This window comes from Eschrichtius robustus, chromosome 12 (assembly GCF_028021215.1).
Source record: "Eschrichtius robustus isolate mEscRob2 chromosome 12, mEscRob2.pri, whole genome shotgun sequence".
Classification (NCBI taxonomy): Eukaryota; Metazoa; Chordata; class Mammalia; order Artiodactyla; family Eschrichtiidae; genus Eschrichtius; species Eschrichtius robustus.
The window spans coordinates 69,077,939-69,093,065 of NC_090835.1; the positions used below are offsets into that span (position 1 = coordinate 69,077,939).

The 15,127-nt window shown below is 55.2% G+C and overlaps 1 protein-coding gene across 6 annotated transcripts in view; it reads left to right on the forward strand.

Annotated features, from left to right (window-relative positions):
* The window catches only part of ANKS1A (ankyrin repeat and sterile alpha motif domain containing 1A), a 184,465-nt gene that overhangs the window by 155,505 nt on the left and 13,833 nt on the right, over positions 1 to 15,127 (forward strand). For all 6 annotated transcript variants that reach the window (XM_068557221.1, XM_068557222.1, XM_068557220.1 and 3 more), the window contains one exon: positions 4,588 to 4,694. In XM_068557221.1, coding sequence (XP_068413322.1) covers positions 4,588 to 4,694 — 107 coding nt within the window. The remainder of the gene's footprint in view (positions 1 to 4,587; positions 4,695 to 15,127) is intronic.

Genomic DNA, 15,127 nt, shown 5'->3' on the forward strand with positions numbered 1-15,127 from the left:
GGCCATACCTGTGCTGTTTTTCTTGGTAATAGGATTATGGTTGTGTTACTTGCTCAGGTGAGGTGGCATCTTAAAGGTGCCTCCCAGAGCACCTGTTGCACCCTTTCCCCCAAGCATCTGAAGACAGAACTGCCACCAGTGCATCTGGGCTGAAAGCAGCTTGGGAGCCTGGCCTCTCCCCCTTATCGGGGAAGGGCCTCTCTGCCCTGAAGGGGTGGCTTCCTTGTTCACTCAGGAGGCTCCATCCAGGATTGACCTGTGAGCCCTGAGTGACACCTCTAGTTCCTCCGTGGGCCTCTGACCCTGGCAGGAAGTCTGAGGGATGGGGGCAAGTGTGCACGTCAGGGAGAAAGTTGCTGCTGAGGCCATGGGGCTTGTGGAGAGAGCATGGGCTCTGGAGCCGCAGCCCTGGTTCAAATCCTGATTCTAGATACCTATGTGTCCAGGGCGAGTCGCTTACTCCCTCCGAGCCCACAGTTTCCCATCTGCAACATTTGGATATAGTACTTCTCTCTTATGTTTGTTAAGAATGAGTAATATATACAAACACTTGAGCTAAAGAGGTACTCAGTAAATAGTAGCTATGCTCATTTTTCTCCCGGAAATGATTACTTCCTCATATCGACAGACCTGGAGAGGAGGGGCGTCTGCCCCCCTGCCTTGTCTCCCTCCACCCTTTTTCCCACTGGGTTCCTGGAGACACCCTCCCTTCAGCCCTGTTTCCCTGGGCTCTAGCAGAGAGGGTCTGGTTGGGTTGGGTTCATCTTTGCCAGTCTTGGATTATGCTGAGTGTCTGCACAAGTGGCTCTTCTGGCTAAGAGTTTGTGGCTCTCTTTCCAGGCACTTGCCTACACGCAGTCCAGGGAGCTTTCCTTCTGTCATGGTTTGCAGGCTTTTACCAAGAGCGTGTGTTTGTTGGGAATAGATGTTCAGGACCGAGACAAACACTGTTGCCATGTGCTTTAGGGGCAGCAGGTATGGGTCTGATGCAGTCAGCTCAGTTGAGGCTGCTTTCTGCTTCCCCGTACCCCTCTGCGTCTGAGGAGGCTACATCAGTTGCATGTGCTTGAGAGATTGGGGCAGAATCAGGCCATTACCTCCTGGCTTTGATAAAACAGGAGTGTGGCAGCCCTTCTGGAAAACACTCTTCTGGAAGAGCCCTTCTCCTTGGAGCTGGTGACACTGAGCCCTTTCCTTGCCCTGTGGGCCCCACTTTCCAATCCTCACCCCCCACGAACTCATGTGAATGGCAAGAGTTGGTCCAGCTACCCCCCTAGGTTTCTGGATCCCAACACGCAGTTTTGTTTTAGCAGCATTGAGTTGAGCCATCCTCCATACCCCAGCTTAGGAAAGTCGAGGGCGGGCACAGGAAGGTGGCCATGAGCAGAGGGTGCGTCCACCCGTGCTGCAGAGTCCCAGCTCGCAGTATCTGCACGGCGGCCAGGCTGTGAAGGATGGAGAGCGTGGGCCCAGGCCTGCCTGCAACCTCTGTCTTCTGTCTGATGGGTCGGGAGGGGGCTTTCCCCAGGACCTCGGGGAACACCAGCCTTCAGCTCAGACCAGAGCAGGTTTCTTGTTTATTCTGAATGACCATTGTCAGAGTTCATGTTGTCCTTGGGCTTCTGGATCTAGGAGAAGAGACCTGGGCTGTGGGGTTGCCATCCTGGGAGGAGGAGCAGGCGTGCCAGCTAGCAGCCCTTAACTAAGCATGGGATTGCCTGGTGTGACTGGTTTTGCAGAGGGTTGTGTCCTGAAGGGCGAGGCCCCAATATGGCACTTGAATCTCACTCCTCTCTTGGGCTGTGGGCCTCCGAGTGGCCAGCGCTGGAGCTGGTTTCCCGTATCCTCGGCAGGCATGTTTTACAACTCATCCCACTGTCAGGAGTCCAGGGAGGGCGAGCCTTCCCCCGGGCCTGGGCCACTCTGGCTGCTGTCATCAAAGGCCTGTTCTGTCTAGCCAGCAGAAGAGAACGCTTGGCTTTCTCTTGCTGGAGCCAGCCGTTTAGCTGTTGAGTAGCTGTTAAATACAAGCTCCTCTAGGGGCCTGATCTCCCAGCACACAGAGCCCTTTCTTCACCAGGGCCACCAACAGCCTGTTGGGATGCAGGTGCCTCCCAGCACGTTCACAGGTTGACACGTGGTCCCTGGGTTTGTGTCTCTGTACACCTTACCGTTTTTGTCTCCTCAGCTGTACTGGGGGTTTGGTCCTGGTTTCCCCTTGTCCTTGGTGCCTCTCCTCCCATGTCCTCCTCCCCCAGATAGTGAATGGCCTGCTCTGGGCCTGGCACTTCTCTGCTGGGCTCTGACGGCCTGGAGACAAGTCTCTTCCCAAGTTGTTTGGTGTGCTCACCTGAGGACTATCAGTTGTAATGTCCTTATTTTGTCATCTGTTTTTGCGATACCGCGCGGCTTATCTGCCTGGCAGAGAGGCACAATCATTCCTGAAGTGGGGGCGGGGGTCACTTAACCCGTGGGCTGTGCCCTCAGGACAGTGTCCCTCCTCTGTCCCCTCTCTGGCTGTCCTAGAAACTATCAGCCAAAACTACAGAACTGTTCCTTCTCTATTCTCCCTGATAAGCTGTTTCCAGCCCCTGGAGCTGGAGGTAAAGTTTGGCCGTCTCTGACTTTTGTACGCGTGTGTATTAGGCAACAGCAGATATTGGAAAATCTGTCCTTTTGCTCCAGTGCTGGTGCTGCTGTCTCCTTCTCCCTCGGTGGCAGAAGCAGCAGCTTCTGCTGCGATGTCCGATCCCTGATGTATTTTCCTGAGTGTGGAAGGGAGGAGGGTGGGGAGGGGAGGAGGGGGGAGGGCCAGACGTTATGAGAGCGAGCAAGGACTGTGGAGCCGGCAGCAGGCAGCGTGGAGCCCAGGAGCCTTTAGACAAAGCATTCTGCTGCGGTTCTGGACGCGCACACATCCACCGGCAGCAGGCCAGACCACGGCTGTCCGGCCGGGGGATTACGAGCAGGAATGAATCAGCAGCCGGGGGACACTTGACATCAAGGGCATACAAGAGCCTGCCGCTTAGGTTCCTGGAGCAGACGGCCCCACTCCAGGGCAGGGGAGCTCAAGCAGCCCCCAGACTCGGCATCTCGCAGTGCTGCTGCAGTGTGCATCGGGACCCTGACCACCATCTGTTCAGCAAAGGACAAAGGCGAGGGGGAGCCTGGAACAGTGGGTCACCAGGGTCTCCTAGACAACCAAGCCACTTGGGCTTGGCCTGCCCAGAGGGGCAGAAAGTGCCGGGAACAGCATAATGACTTTCACCGTGTCAAGAGTTCTCCGGAGGTGATGTTTTTATAGTTCTTCTTTTTCCTTCCTTGCACCTCTTCTTCCCTTTTTCCTTTTTTCTTCTTTTATCTGTTCTTGCCCACGAGAACTGGAGAAGTAGGTGGGGTTAAGGCGTTCAGCTCAGAACATCCAAGGTCTGCCCGGAAGGGCTGAACTTTTTTCCTCCCTGCACCAGCACGCTCCCCTGTCCTACCTGAGGAGCGGAGCAAATGCATGTCTTCCCCTCCCTGCTCATCCTCAGAGGAGGACAGCAAGATCCGGAGACCCTGGGAAGACAGTTGCTGTCTTTATCACTCAGCCAAAGAGAGAGCAGCGCAGAATGGGAATAGACTTGAGCCACCACAGCTCAGCTGACGGAGGACTGCTTCCTTTCTCTCTCCTTTATTGGGTTGGGCTTTGTCTTCTTTAGCCAAGAACTGGATCTGCCCGCCTGCTTTCCAGCCGAGCAGGCAGGCCAGTCACAGGAGCAGCCACCGTCGGAAGAGGAAGATGAACGCCCAGCCCCCGCCACACAGCCCCGCCCGGGAAGGCGGCCCCGCGGACAGCGGCCTGGCCCGGGAGACGCCCCGCTCGCCGGCAGCCGGAGTCTAGTTGGGGACCCGGCTCCCGGCCGGAGCTCCGGCCCATGCGCGCGCGCGCCCGCCCGCGCCCGCCCGCCCGTCCGCACCGCGCCGCCTTGAGCCTCTGAGCACTAAGGGCCGGTGGCCATGGTTTGCTTGTTCCGGGACTGCTGGGGAAAGACAAGTAAAAGTCTCCTTTCTCCCCGTGCCGGGTTCCTGCTGCTTGTATTGCATGCGCTGGCTCCCCGTGACCGTGAACGGAGTCCTCGCTGTGGTCGCTGTGCCCGTGTCCCTCCGCTGCATGAAGAGGCGTGCTCGCCCCTGACCGGCCTGTGCTGCAAGGTCGCGGGACTTATCCCTCGTCCCCGGCCCCTTCTGGTGCCCGTGGGGACAGACTTTGTGAAATACCTCCGTGGAGGCGGACGAGCGCCAACCCGGAGAGCGTTGGGGCTTGGCTCCCCCGACCCCTGGGCGGCGGCCGTGCAGGTGCTGCGAGGCCCCGGAGCAGCAGGACCCAGGGGGGCGCGTGAGTGGGCGGTGGCCTCCCGGTGCTCTTGGCGCACCCACGGAGGAGGGGCCGTGGGGGCCACCGCTCTCCCGCCTCTAGTACAGAGTGTGGCTGCTTTATGGTAATGACTATGATGTGGCAGTGCCATCTGTCTTCCTCTGAGTGCCGCTGCTACCGCCTCAATGGTTTTTCCCTTTTCAAGCGTCTGCCGATTCCTCTCTCGTCAGGTTCGCGGCCGCCGGAGCAGAGCGTCGGGGAGTGGCTGGAGGCCGTGGGGCTGCAGCAGTATGAGAGCAGGCTGCTTCTCAATGGCTTTGACGATGTCCGCTTCCTGGTGAGTGTCCAGGCCCCGGGGGAGACGCTCCCTGCTGCCCAGGCCGTGCTAGAGTTGGAAACTGTACGTAGACCTGTGTCTCGGGGAAGAGGGAGCTGCATGGCTTAGACCCAGGGCGCTCAGCGGAGTGTCGCCTGCTTCCTCATCTCCGCTCCGGACACGGCCCTGTGGGGAGAGCTCTTTGCAAGTTTGCGTCCGAGAAGGGGTGTCTCTGATGCACCCATTGGCCCCATCCCGTCTCTCCTTCGGACCCCAGGCAGTGGGTGGCTCCGAGCATTGGGGTGCACGGGACGGCCGGGTCCCCCTGGCGACTCCCCTTCCTATCTCAGCCGGACACCAGAAGTTCCGTTTGTTCCCCGAAACTATGCCGTGGAGCCCGTAGTCCCTGAAGCCGGGAGCCTGGTCTCCCTCAGGAAGGCTGAGTGTCTGGTGGGGCCGTGGCCTCAGAGGTGGCCCAGATGAGAGGCTGAGCTGGGGGTGGGAAGGATTGCTTCCTCTTCTGAGCTATAACTTTGCACGCTCTTCTTGCAGAGCACAACGGCTCAGAGAAAAAGAAAAGAAAAACCCAAGTGTCTTTTCTCAGGCTCCCCGTGGAGTAGGGGCCCGGCTGGGACCCTGGGCTCTGGACCCAGCGCTCCCTGTGTCAGTCCAGCAGGCAGCTCAGGGTGGGCTGCCCGTGACCATCCCTCTCCTGGAAACCCTCCCGAGATGTCCTCATGGGTCGGGTCTGGGCTTTGGCTCCGGCTCCCAGGCAGCCCCAGCTGCCCCAGGGCAGGTGTTGAGCGCAGTGCTGACGACAGAGCTGACACGTCTTGTTAGTGCTCTGTGTGCGGGCAGTTGTGGGACAGTGGTTTGCATGTATCCACTCATTGACTCTCCCAGCAGCCCTGAGATGTGCGCTCTTATCAACATCTCCGTTTTCCAGATGCAGAGCAGTGGAGTGTCTTGCTCATGCCCACAGCTCCGGGAATTGGTGGGGTAGGAACGTGCGCCTGGCACCCGGCTCTGGGGGTCCTGCTCTAACCACCGTGCTGCACGGCCACTTTCTTACTCGTGGATGAGGGGAGTGGGAATGGAACCGTTAATATGCTTTAAGTCGCCCTGTTGCACGTGTTATGTCAGGAGCTGGTTTGAGGCTCCTCCTTGATTCCTGGCAGGCCTATCCCCCACTCTGACAATTCCTGGAACGCAGTCCTGAGTGGATGCTGAGTTGCCTTCACTCCCTGAAGCAGACCTCTGACCCCCCAGCTCCCTCGCTGCTGTGGATGAGGGGTGCTGGTCGGTTGGCCCAGAGCTCCCCCGCCCTCTCCTGTTCAGAGTGGGTCTCTGTGGGCTTCTCACCAACAAGGTGGCATTGGGTGCCTCCTGAGTAGAGGGCCACCCATGGAGCTGGCCTGGGGTTCCCAGGGGAACCCTGACTGGGACCGCTCACCTCACCTGGGCCGTCTCCATCCTCGGGGCAGACAGCGAAGGCTGCTACAAACCACCTTTCCAGAACCAGCTTCGGGCCAGTTATTTTTCAGCTTTTAAAAATCTTAGGTTTTAAAATAATTTTTTTTTAAGTTGAACTGAGTATATTTATAGTTGTTGTAAACTAATCCCTGACTCACCATGTTCTATGGGGAAGGCCAACAAACCCCAGGTGGAGGTGGGGGTTCAGCCAGTGAGTGAGGACACTTAGCCCTTGGTGCTGGGTGTTGAGGGGCCTTCCCTCTCTGAGCGCTGGCCATCAGATGGGCAAGGGAGGGTGGCCGTGGATGTCACAGAGTGTCCCCTCCCTAAGCTTAGGAGTCTTAGGGGCTGACCTCTTGACTTCTCACCCCTCCTCCTGCTAGTTTGGAAAGGCTAAGGTTCCTAAGCCTTGAATATCAAGACTCCTTTAAAAGTGCTTCCCTGTCACCCCTGTGCTCTGACCGGAAAGTAGCTGGGCGGGCCCTGGGCCAAACATCCACGCAAGATGCAGGGCCTCTGTTAGAACACGTCTGTTTCTATTTGGGAAGGGCACTCATTGAGGGAGGCCAGCAGCTCAATTCTTCCAGGGCCTTCCAGGCCCCTCCTGCTGCCCTGGGTGCGAGCTGTTCCTCTCTCTCCTCTCGGTTCTGGAGGGGCAGCTGGCAGGCGGAGTCCGTGCAGGAAGGAATGCTGATTACACCGCAGCCTGGCCTGTCCCTTCTCAGACCTCAAGTGGCCTGAGTAGCCATGCAAAGTGTCCTGGGTAATTGCATGTAAGTTGCCAGATGGGCCGCAAGGCTAATTAAGTTTTAGCAACCAGAAAAAAGAGGAAGAAAACACACAAGAAGGGAGCATTTTTGTTTAGAAACATTCCCTCCTTGCATATGGTATAACTTACATCATGTTAGCTGTGGTATTATCCCCGTGTGGTTTGGTTTCCAATAAGCTGTAAATGTTTCCCTTAGTTTTGAAATACCCTGGAGACTCTTCTACAAGATGCACAAGTGGCTCCCAGGAAGCCATCCAGACTCTAGATGTAGTAGGAACATCTGGAAACTGAGGGCTGCTATGGAATCTCCCTGTGGCGGGCTCCTCCGAGCTGTTGTGGGAGGAGTATAGGGCATTTGAGGGGGGTCGCGCAACTCCCTCTCAAGGTGGAAGGGACTTTAACATTGTGTGGTCTCATCATCCCCTCTGTGCCCGAGTCCCTTCCAGATGAGCTCTGCCATGATGTTTTCCCAGTAACGGGCTTCTCCACCTTACAAAGGCATAGCCCATTCACTCTCTGCATTGCTCGGGCTGGTTTAGAGCATTCTTTATATTGAGCCAAAATCTGTTTCCTTGTGGCTTCTGTCCATTGAACCAGGTTTACCTTTTGGGGCCACACACAACACACTTAAGCCCATTAGAAAATTGAAGATCTCTGTCATGGCCTCCTGGGTCCTGTCTTGTCTAAGCTCAACACCCTCTTTCTGTTGGCTCTTCCTCCTGTGATGTGATGACTGAGCTGGACCAGCGAGCATTGCACCTTGAACTTTATTCACACCCTCTTGTCTGCAGGCAGAAGGGGCCTCTGATTTGCAGGAGGCAGGGGCAGGGCAGCATGGTCTGCCAGGTGCTCGCTCCCAAGGCTGATGGGGCTGACCCCAGACCCTGGGAGAAGGGGCGGGGAATCAGGCTCACACATCTGCCGGCCAGCCCACCACACTGGCTCGTGCATCAGAGCCAGTTCCATTTTTTTCACCACAAATCTTGTCCACAGGAAATGGGCTTTCTCGGGAGAAGGGAGGAAATGCAGTTAATCAGCGCGAAAGGAAGGTGATTTGTGGTTGGCAGGTTTGCAGCTCAAGCGTGCTGGTGCAGGTCTCTGTATCTGGGACTCGGCCTGCCCTCCCTTTACGGAAGTGTTCATTGAGTAAATGGCGGTGCTCCTCACGCTGGGGTATGATGTGGACATTTAAAAAGGTTTTTAAGACTGTCTGATGTGGAGGAACATTCACCTTGGAGTGTTGAGTGAAGAAATTGAGACACAAAAATCCATGTGCAACATGACCTTAATTTTCAAAAAAGAAAACATCTAGAGGTGCAGGGAGTGAGCCAAAATGTTTTCCACAGTCAGTTATCTCAGCGATTATGGGTGGCTTCATTTTCTTTTTTTGGAGTGAAATAAATTTTCTGCATTTCCTACAATGAATGGATCTGAAATCAGAAAAGCAGATAATGTAGGAGCCTTAAGGAACTTGACAGATGAGTGGGGAGAAGGGAGCACACAGCGCAATAGTAACAACAGAGCGGCCGAGTGTTAAGTGCTGCTGCGGGGAGGAGGCCCTGCGCTCACCCAGGGTTCACCGCCTGCCGGGCACTGAGCTGGCGCCCAGCCCTGGGGCGGTTGTCCGTCAAGTTGCAGACGGGGCCGCTGGGGCCCAGAGGGTGGAGGCACTGCCAGGAAGTGGCAGAGCTGGGATGCTAGCCCAGATCTGTCCAACTTTGAACCCCTGGGTTCTACTTGCTGTCCTGGGGGTTTTGTAGAGGCCTGCAGGACTTGGAAAGACTCCAGGGAGAGGCCCACACTGTCTGTGGTGAGGGGGGAGTCTGGCTCGAGGTGCAGAGAAGGGCAGGGCCCTGACTGGGCAGCAGAGGTGGGCTGGGCCTGACTGCGAGGGGCCTCGAAAGCACGCTCTGGGGGAGCCCCGAGGTCTCAGCCCTGGGCCTGGGGGGCGGGGTCCTGTGGCTGTGCCCTCCCCAGGCAGAGCTTCCCAGGAGTCATGGTGCCCCTTGACAGCAGGGTTGAGTGGAGAGCGGGCACATGGGAGGTGGTCAAGGCTGGGTGTTGGACAAATGGAAAGCGGAAATGAGTCTGGCAGCGGGCTCGGGATGGGCTGGAAACAGAGACTGAGCCGGCAAGCCCGCTGCCTCTTAGGGGCAGCGTCGGGGAGGCCTCGTGCTCCTCCCATCCATTTATTTCTTCACAGGCTTCTGCCACATGCAGACAGCCTTCCCCTGTTTTCCTGTCTGTTTCTGAGACTGTGCCAGCTCCCACGAGTGGGAGAGAGATGGCAGGTGAAGAGGACCGAGCCCTGCAAGAGCTAAAGGCATAAGCTCGGCAAGGAGGTCCTTCTTTATTGGCTTCCGTGAAGCTTTCCAGCCAGGTCCCCAGCCCCCCGAGCTTCCCTTCCTGCTCCTGTTCCCCAGATTAGCCGCACTCTTCAGCCCCGAAAGCCGGCTTCATGTGCGCAGCCGGCTGTGCCCTTGGGTTCCCACCCTGGCTCCCCACGCCATCTCCTCACCGCCCCCCTCCGATGTCCCTCCCTTTGTCTCCTTTGCTCCCCGTCTTCAAGGGGCCGCTGCGGGCACTGCTGTCAGGATGCCTCCCTGCCTCGACTTCTCTGCACTAGTTCTGGCCCATCTCTGCAGAGCACTCTGGGAGCTGACTGCTCAGTGGGGTGTGGGTGTGGTAGGGGCTCCTGGGCCCCAGCGTGTAGCAGGGCCTGAGAGGGAGAGCTCCCTCAGCCGGGTCATTGGAGGGGCAGTGGAGCTAAGGCTTGGAGAGGAATGTTCTTAGACAAGTGTGGATCCTGCCTCCGGGACTAACTCAATTCTGTGGTCACTTAAGAACTTAGCTCCTCAGTGTCCCAGGAGTTGAGGTGGTTCCTCGTCTCTGCTGGGCCCTTGAACCTTGAGATGAGAGCCAGGCTCCCTTTGGACCCCTTTCCGGGCGCGTGTGCTCTCTTGCTCTCCCTGGAGTTATTCAGAGTGACAGCGGCTGGAATTATTCAGGATCCAGCTCTGCGTGCCCCCAGTGCTGCTCTGGCCTTCTCCGGTCCCCTTCACAGTGGAAGGGAGTTTGAGAACTATTTGCATGTCTGTTGATTTAACTAACTGCACCTTAGGATGGAATTGGACTGGTGAACACCCCCTGTTGATGTAGCTTCCAGTTGCTGATATCCCAGTGTGAGCAGCAGCAGGGGGTTCTGTGCTGGCATCTCAGCACGTCCATTGTGTTCAGTTAGTAGACCACCCCCCGCCCCCAGTGTACACGTGCAGCGGTGCAGGGGGCAGAGCAGTGGGGCCCGTGTGTCTCTGTCAAATGTCAGTTATAACTCAGGTGTCCCCGGGCAACCCTGAAGCCCATCTGTGGACTCCTGGGGTCCATGGACAGCACTTTCAGGACTCTGGGATTAAGTCATTGGCTCCAGGCTGCTCCTCAAGTAGACAGCTGAGCTGTGGCTGGAAGCTGGGTCTCCTGGGCCCAGAGCAGTGCGTGCGCCTCCCACTCTGGTCCCCATGCCCCCCTTTCACCGGAAGATGCTGAGACTGGGCCACAGGCTCAGCACATCCTCCAAAGTCAGAGCCAGTGGGCTAGGCCAGCGCATCACTCGAGGTGCCCGTTGGGTCAGGCAGACCATTCCATCCGCCCACTGTGTGTTGTGGGCTGTTCTGCAAAAGGCTGGCAAAGGAGCTGGTGGGGCCCAGACTGCAGTAAGCTCTCGGCACTGGCTTGGAGCTACCGGAGCCCTCTGGACCTGCAGCTGCCGCCACCACCACAGGCCAGCGGCAGGCGTTCTTGCCCTCCACCCTCAGGGAAGGGCCAGGCCCGCGGGCAGCTGGCTGAAGCCACAGTTAAGGAAACTGGATGGGGCAAAGCTTAGGAGAAAACACGGGGTTCTAATTACTCGCACTGAGAACCAGCTGAGAGTCGGGAGACCTGGGTTTCCTCCAGGCGCCCCTGTATGATTTTGGGCAGGTTGCTCTGCCTCCCTCCCCGTCTGTCCCTGTCCCATGGAATCTCATTTGACTGCTTCCTTCTGCACATAAGCTCTGAAGGGGGCACAGTGTTAGCTGTGGCGACACATAGCAAAGATCGAGACTGACCGTGGCCGTGGCCGTGTGTGGGAACGTAAGGTTGTGATTTCTCTGCAGCGGAAGCAGAAATCGGCTTTGTCCTCAGATCCATGAGGTGAAGCCTGCTTTGGGTGGTCTGGGATCCAGGCCCTTTGACTCGGGCTGACCTGGGCTTGGCTAGTTTGCACTGGTGATTTGGGGGTGAATATGGCATCTTGGCCTCAGGTGAGGCCTCAGAAAGGCAGGTGTTCGGGGGTGACGGGCAGCAGATGGACGGAAGGATGCTGCTCCTGGTACAAAGAGAAGGGGGACACCGGGGACCTGCCTGGGAGAACAAGGGTCACGAGGGGTGCTGCCTCCCTGAACGCGGGAGGAGAGCCGTCCCTGACAACCCTTCCCTTGAGACTGACAGGGGAGAGGAGGGGTCTGGCTTCAGGAACTAGGAGCTAGTAACATTTGCACTTCATCCTCGTCTTCTTGGAACTAGTTGCTCTCTGTCACCATCGAGTTCTGTCTCTCCAGCTGGGGACAGGGCTGGGCCGGGTAGAGGTGGGGACCGTTAGGAGAGCAGGGGCTGCGGGTCAAGGCTGAGCTTCTCCTGTTACTGAGGCTGCTGAGCGTTCTATAAGGCCACCCGTGAGCTGGGGGGAGGTGTCAGTTTGGGAAGTTCTGTGACCAGGTTCCAAGGAGGCAGGAATCAGCTGGGCCAGGCAGCAGTGAACAGGTGAACACAGGAGGAGCCAATGAGTGCCGGTTCCTGCCGGCAGGCCGGCGCTCAGCACCGGGAATTCGTTGCTTAACCTGGACAGGCAGGTGGCTTTGTTCCTGTTTATAAGGTTCTGACTTTGTAAGGGATTTGAACCCAGTTCTTATTCCTTTATACCACAGCTGCCTTGTGTGGTGCACAGAAAGCCCTCAGCCCCTGGATGAGTGGATGCGTGATGCTTCAGGGAGCATGGCTTCTATTTTCCATCATTATTAAGATTTTTAGGCCACAACAGTGAGCAGCAGCAGAGCCTTGCCCCTCCTTGCTTCCTCCTCCCTTTCCCAGTGCTCCTTCCTGCTCTCCCTGGGCCGGCCCGGGTCTGGGGCTATGGGCTGGGCGAGGAAGACTCGTGTGCTCACCCCTCTCCCTCCTGGCTCACCCACCAGCGTGCGCGTGTGGTCACCGCAACCCCAGCCTGGGAAGGCGGTCCTGGCTCAGGCCAGGGTCCTGTGCCATGTTCAGTGACCCTCCCCCCAGATGACCATGCCCACGACAACTCCGTCGTTGTGGCCAGTAACATGTTCTGGGGATGGTAGAAAACTACGTGCAAAGAAGGAGCCAGAATGTCCAGTGGCGGGTGAGATTATTGGAGGCCCATGAACTAGAGCGTGTGCAGTGGACGCAGGTGGTTAAGTGTCACGAGGAGGTGTGTGCACGCAGTACGTCAGCATGTGAGAAAGCAGGTTAAATAAATAATGCATATACCACAATCCCAACTTTTGCTTTTTTTTTTTTTTTTTTTAACAATAAAAGCTTAGAAAAATACACTGAAATGCTAGAAGTGATCCCAATCTCAGTTTTTAAAAAACATTAAGCCACTTAGAAGAATTCGTCAGAATGGTAACCCTGGGGGTTTTTTTTCCCCCCAGAGGTAATGGATTTATAAGTGGCTTTTACATTTTTCTTTGTACTTTATTAATTTTCAGAATTTTTTATAATAAACTTATGTAACTTTTCTACTCAGAAAAAAATTTTATTTATTTATTTTGTTAATATGAGGGAGAGATAGAAGCAGGGCCCAGTGGAAATCTACAAAATTCTGGAAGGCAGAGAGGCAGCATAAGTATCACATTGAACCAGCCAGGACCCAGGGAAACTCTGAGCTACCCCCTTGGTGCACAGAGGCTCTGGAGGATGCCTCGGGCCCAATCAATACAGCCATGGGTGTGGTGAGTATCGCTGCTCCGTTCACTCAGGCTGGTACTTCCCTCATCTTCCCACCCTTCCTTCCCTTGATTAGAGAAATCTGCTCTTAAGGTCTTTTTTTTTTCTTTAAGAAAATACTTTTGTCTTTCTTATTCTAAGTGCTAGCTCCCATTTTCTCAGTGCTTTTTAGCAATTAGAAGTTTTTAACATTTATACACTTTCCAATTTTCAATATTATCATAAAATAAAAATTAGAAAATAAGGTAGAAAATTGAGTGTTCTGCCTTGAAAAACAAAAAAAAGATTAATGTTTTATCCCAACGTTGTATTCTCCTTCACTCTGTACATTCCACTTTCCCATTCTTGGAGATAACCAATAGGGTTAGAAACTTTAAAATATGACAGACTATACAGAGCAAGTAGCTGGTGCCACACCTACCTGGTTGCCACAGCATTTGGGAACTGAGCCCATGATTTCAGGGAAATGATTAAGTAGTTGAAAGCGTCAGTCTGATCCGTGTTCCTAGCTGATGAGGACGTCCTCTTGAGGAAATGCCAAATGCTCTTTAGGCTCACTGACTGTGGTTGCTTCTGGAGAGAAATTTCACCAGGGAGAACACTGCTAGCAAATATTCCCAAGTTCAAGTATGGGATTCACTTGGGAAGAGGTCTCACGGATCGGCAGCTAAATGCTTTGTGTCCTGTGTGTCTCATATTTACATTTTACCGTTCTCAATTCGGAATGGCCTCCCTGAAGACGTCACTCCACTCATGCACTTTCAAAAACAGCTGGAAGTTTCTCTAAGACCTTTGATGACTGGGACACAGCCACACAATATCTGAACTTATTTCCCTCAATTTGAACGTCATACTTCAAATTGAAGTTTGTTTTAATTTTTTGCTGTATTTAACACTAACCTCTAATATTTAATGTTTTAAGGTCTTAATTTGCATTTTCATGTGCGTCCAGGTTGAGCCCCCGCCCCCAACAACGCACTTCTCCCACTTCCTGCCTCCTCTGTCTGGAGCAGCTCTTCTCACAGTTCCTGGCTCCTTGAGGCCCAAGAAAGGACTGGGAGGCGGAGAGGAGAGGGAGGGGCTGCAGGGGAAGCACCAGTGCCAGGCTTTTCCCCTGAGGCAGAATCAGGCCTGGACAGTAGCTCTGTCCCATTCTTTCTCCCCCAAGAGAGGAGGTTTCAGCCTTTGTTTTTTTATGACTCCTGGCAGGAGAAATTGCCAAGTGAGAAGAGAGAGACAGAGACCATACTGAATATGGAAATGAGGCTGGAGGGGGCAGGGCAGGTGGAAAGTCTGGAAACCACTGCTGAGAGATGAAACCCTGTCCCAAGGCGAGTGCAGTCTAGCGCTGCTCTGCCCAGTAGTCACGCTTCCATCAGAACATACAGGCCTTTGCTCGGGTGGAGGCCAGGTCCTGCAGGGGCTGATACAGGCCATGGTGGGGCCAGAGCAGGAGAGCCCAGGTGCACTGTCTCCTAGCCTGCTTTTCCACACACTGACGTACTGCATGCACACACCTACCCAGGAGGAGGAGGAGGTGTGGCATTGCTCCCACCTCTGTGGCTGGGAACCCCTGCCCTCCTGTCCCCTCTCCCTCAGGGACAGAACCCAACCAAGCCAAGTGTCAACTAGTTATGTTTCAGATTTCGCTTAGGCGGATGAGCTGTCCTACTTGACTAGCTCCCTAACTAGTCACTCACTAGGAACTCGGAACAGGGCCTGGCACATAGTCAGCTCTCAGTAAACGTTAGTGTGGTAGAAAGTAAACAAAGTAGGAAGTCCCTTTTCCCCATAAACCTCCTCGTGTAAAGGTTTCTTCCTCAGTCAAGAGGGTACAGTAACTTCCAGAATGTTTCTTGCCTTTGAGGATTTGGAGCACCTTATAGTCACCACACAAACTAATCCCACAGAATGTAGATGTGGCAAGTTCAGGAACTCAGGAGGACCCTGCACTGAGCCCAGGACGTGCTGTGGCAACTGTTTGCTTTGATTTTCCATCACATCCTTTGTTTTGGTTTTGTTTCCATTTGCCTCTTTCTCCTCAAAGCTGCATACAGTCCCCGGTTCTCTTGACTGGGGGGTCTGCTTAGTAAGGTCCTGTCCCCAGCTGGATCTGGTTTTCCTGGTTGTCAGCCTTCAGTCCAGTATTAATGTTACCCTAAAAGCTTGTGAAGGCTTCTGAGTAAATGTTGGGGTTAACAGTGGGTGT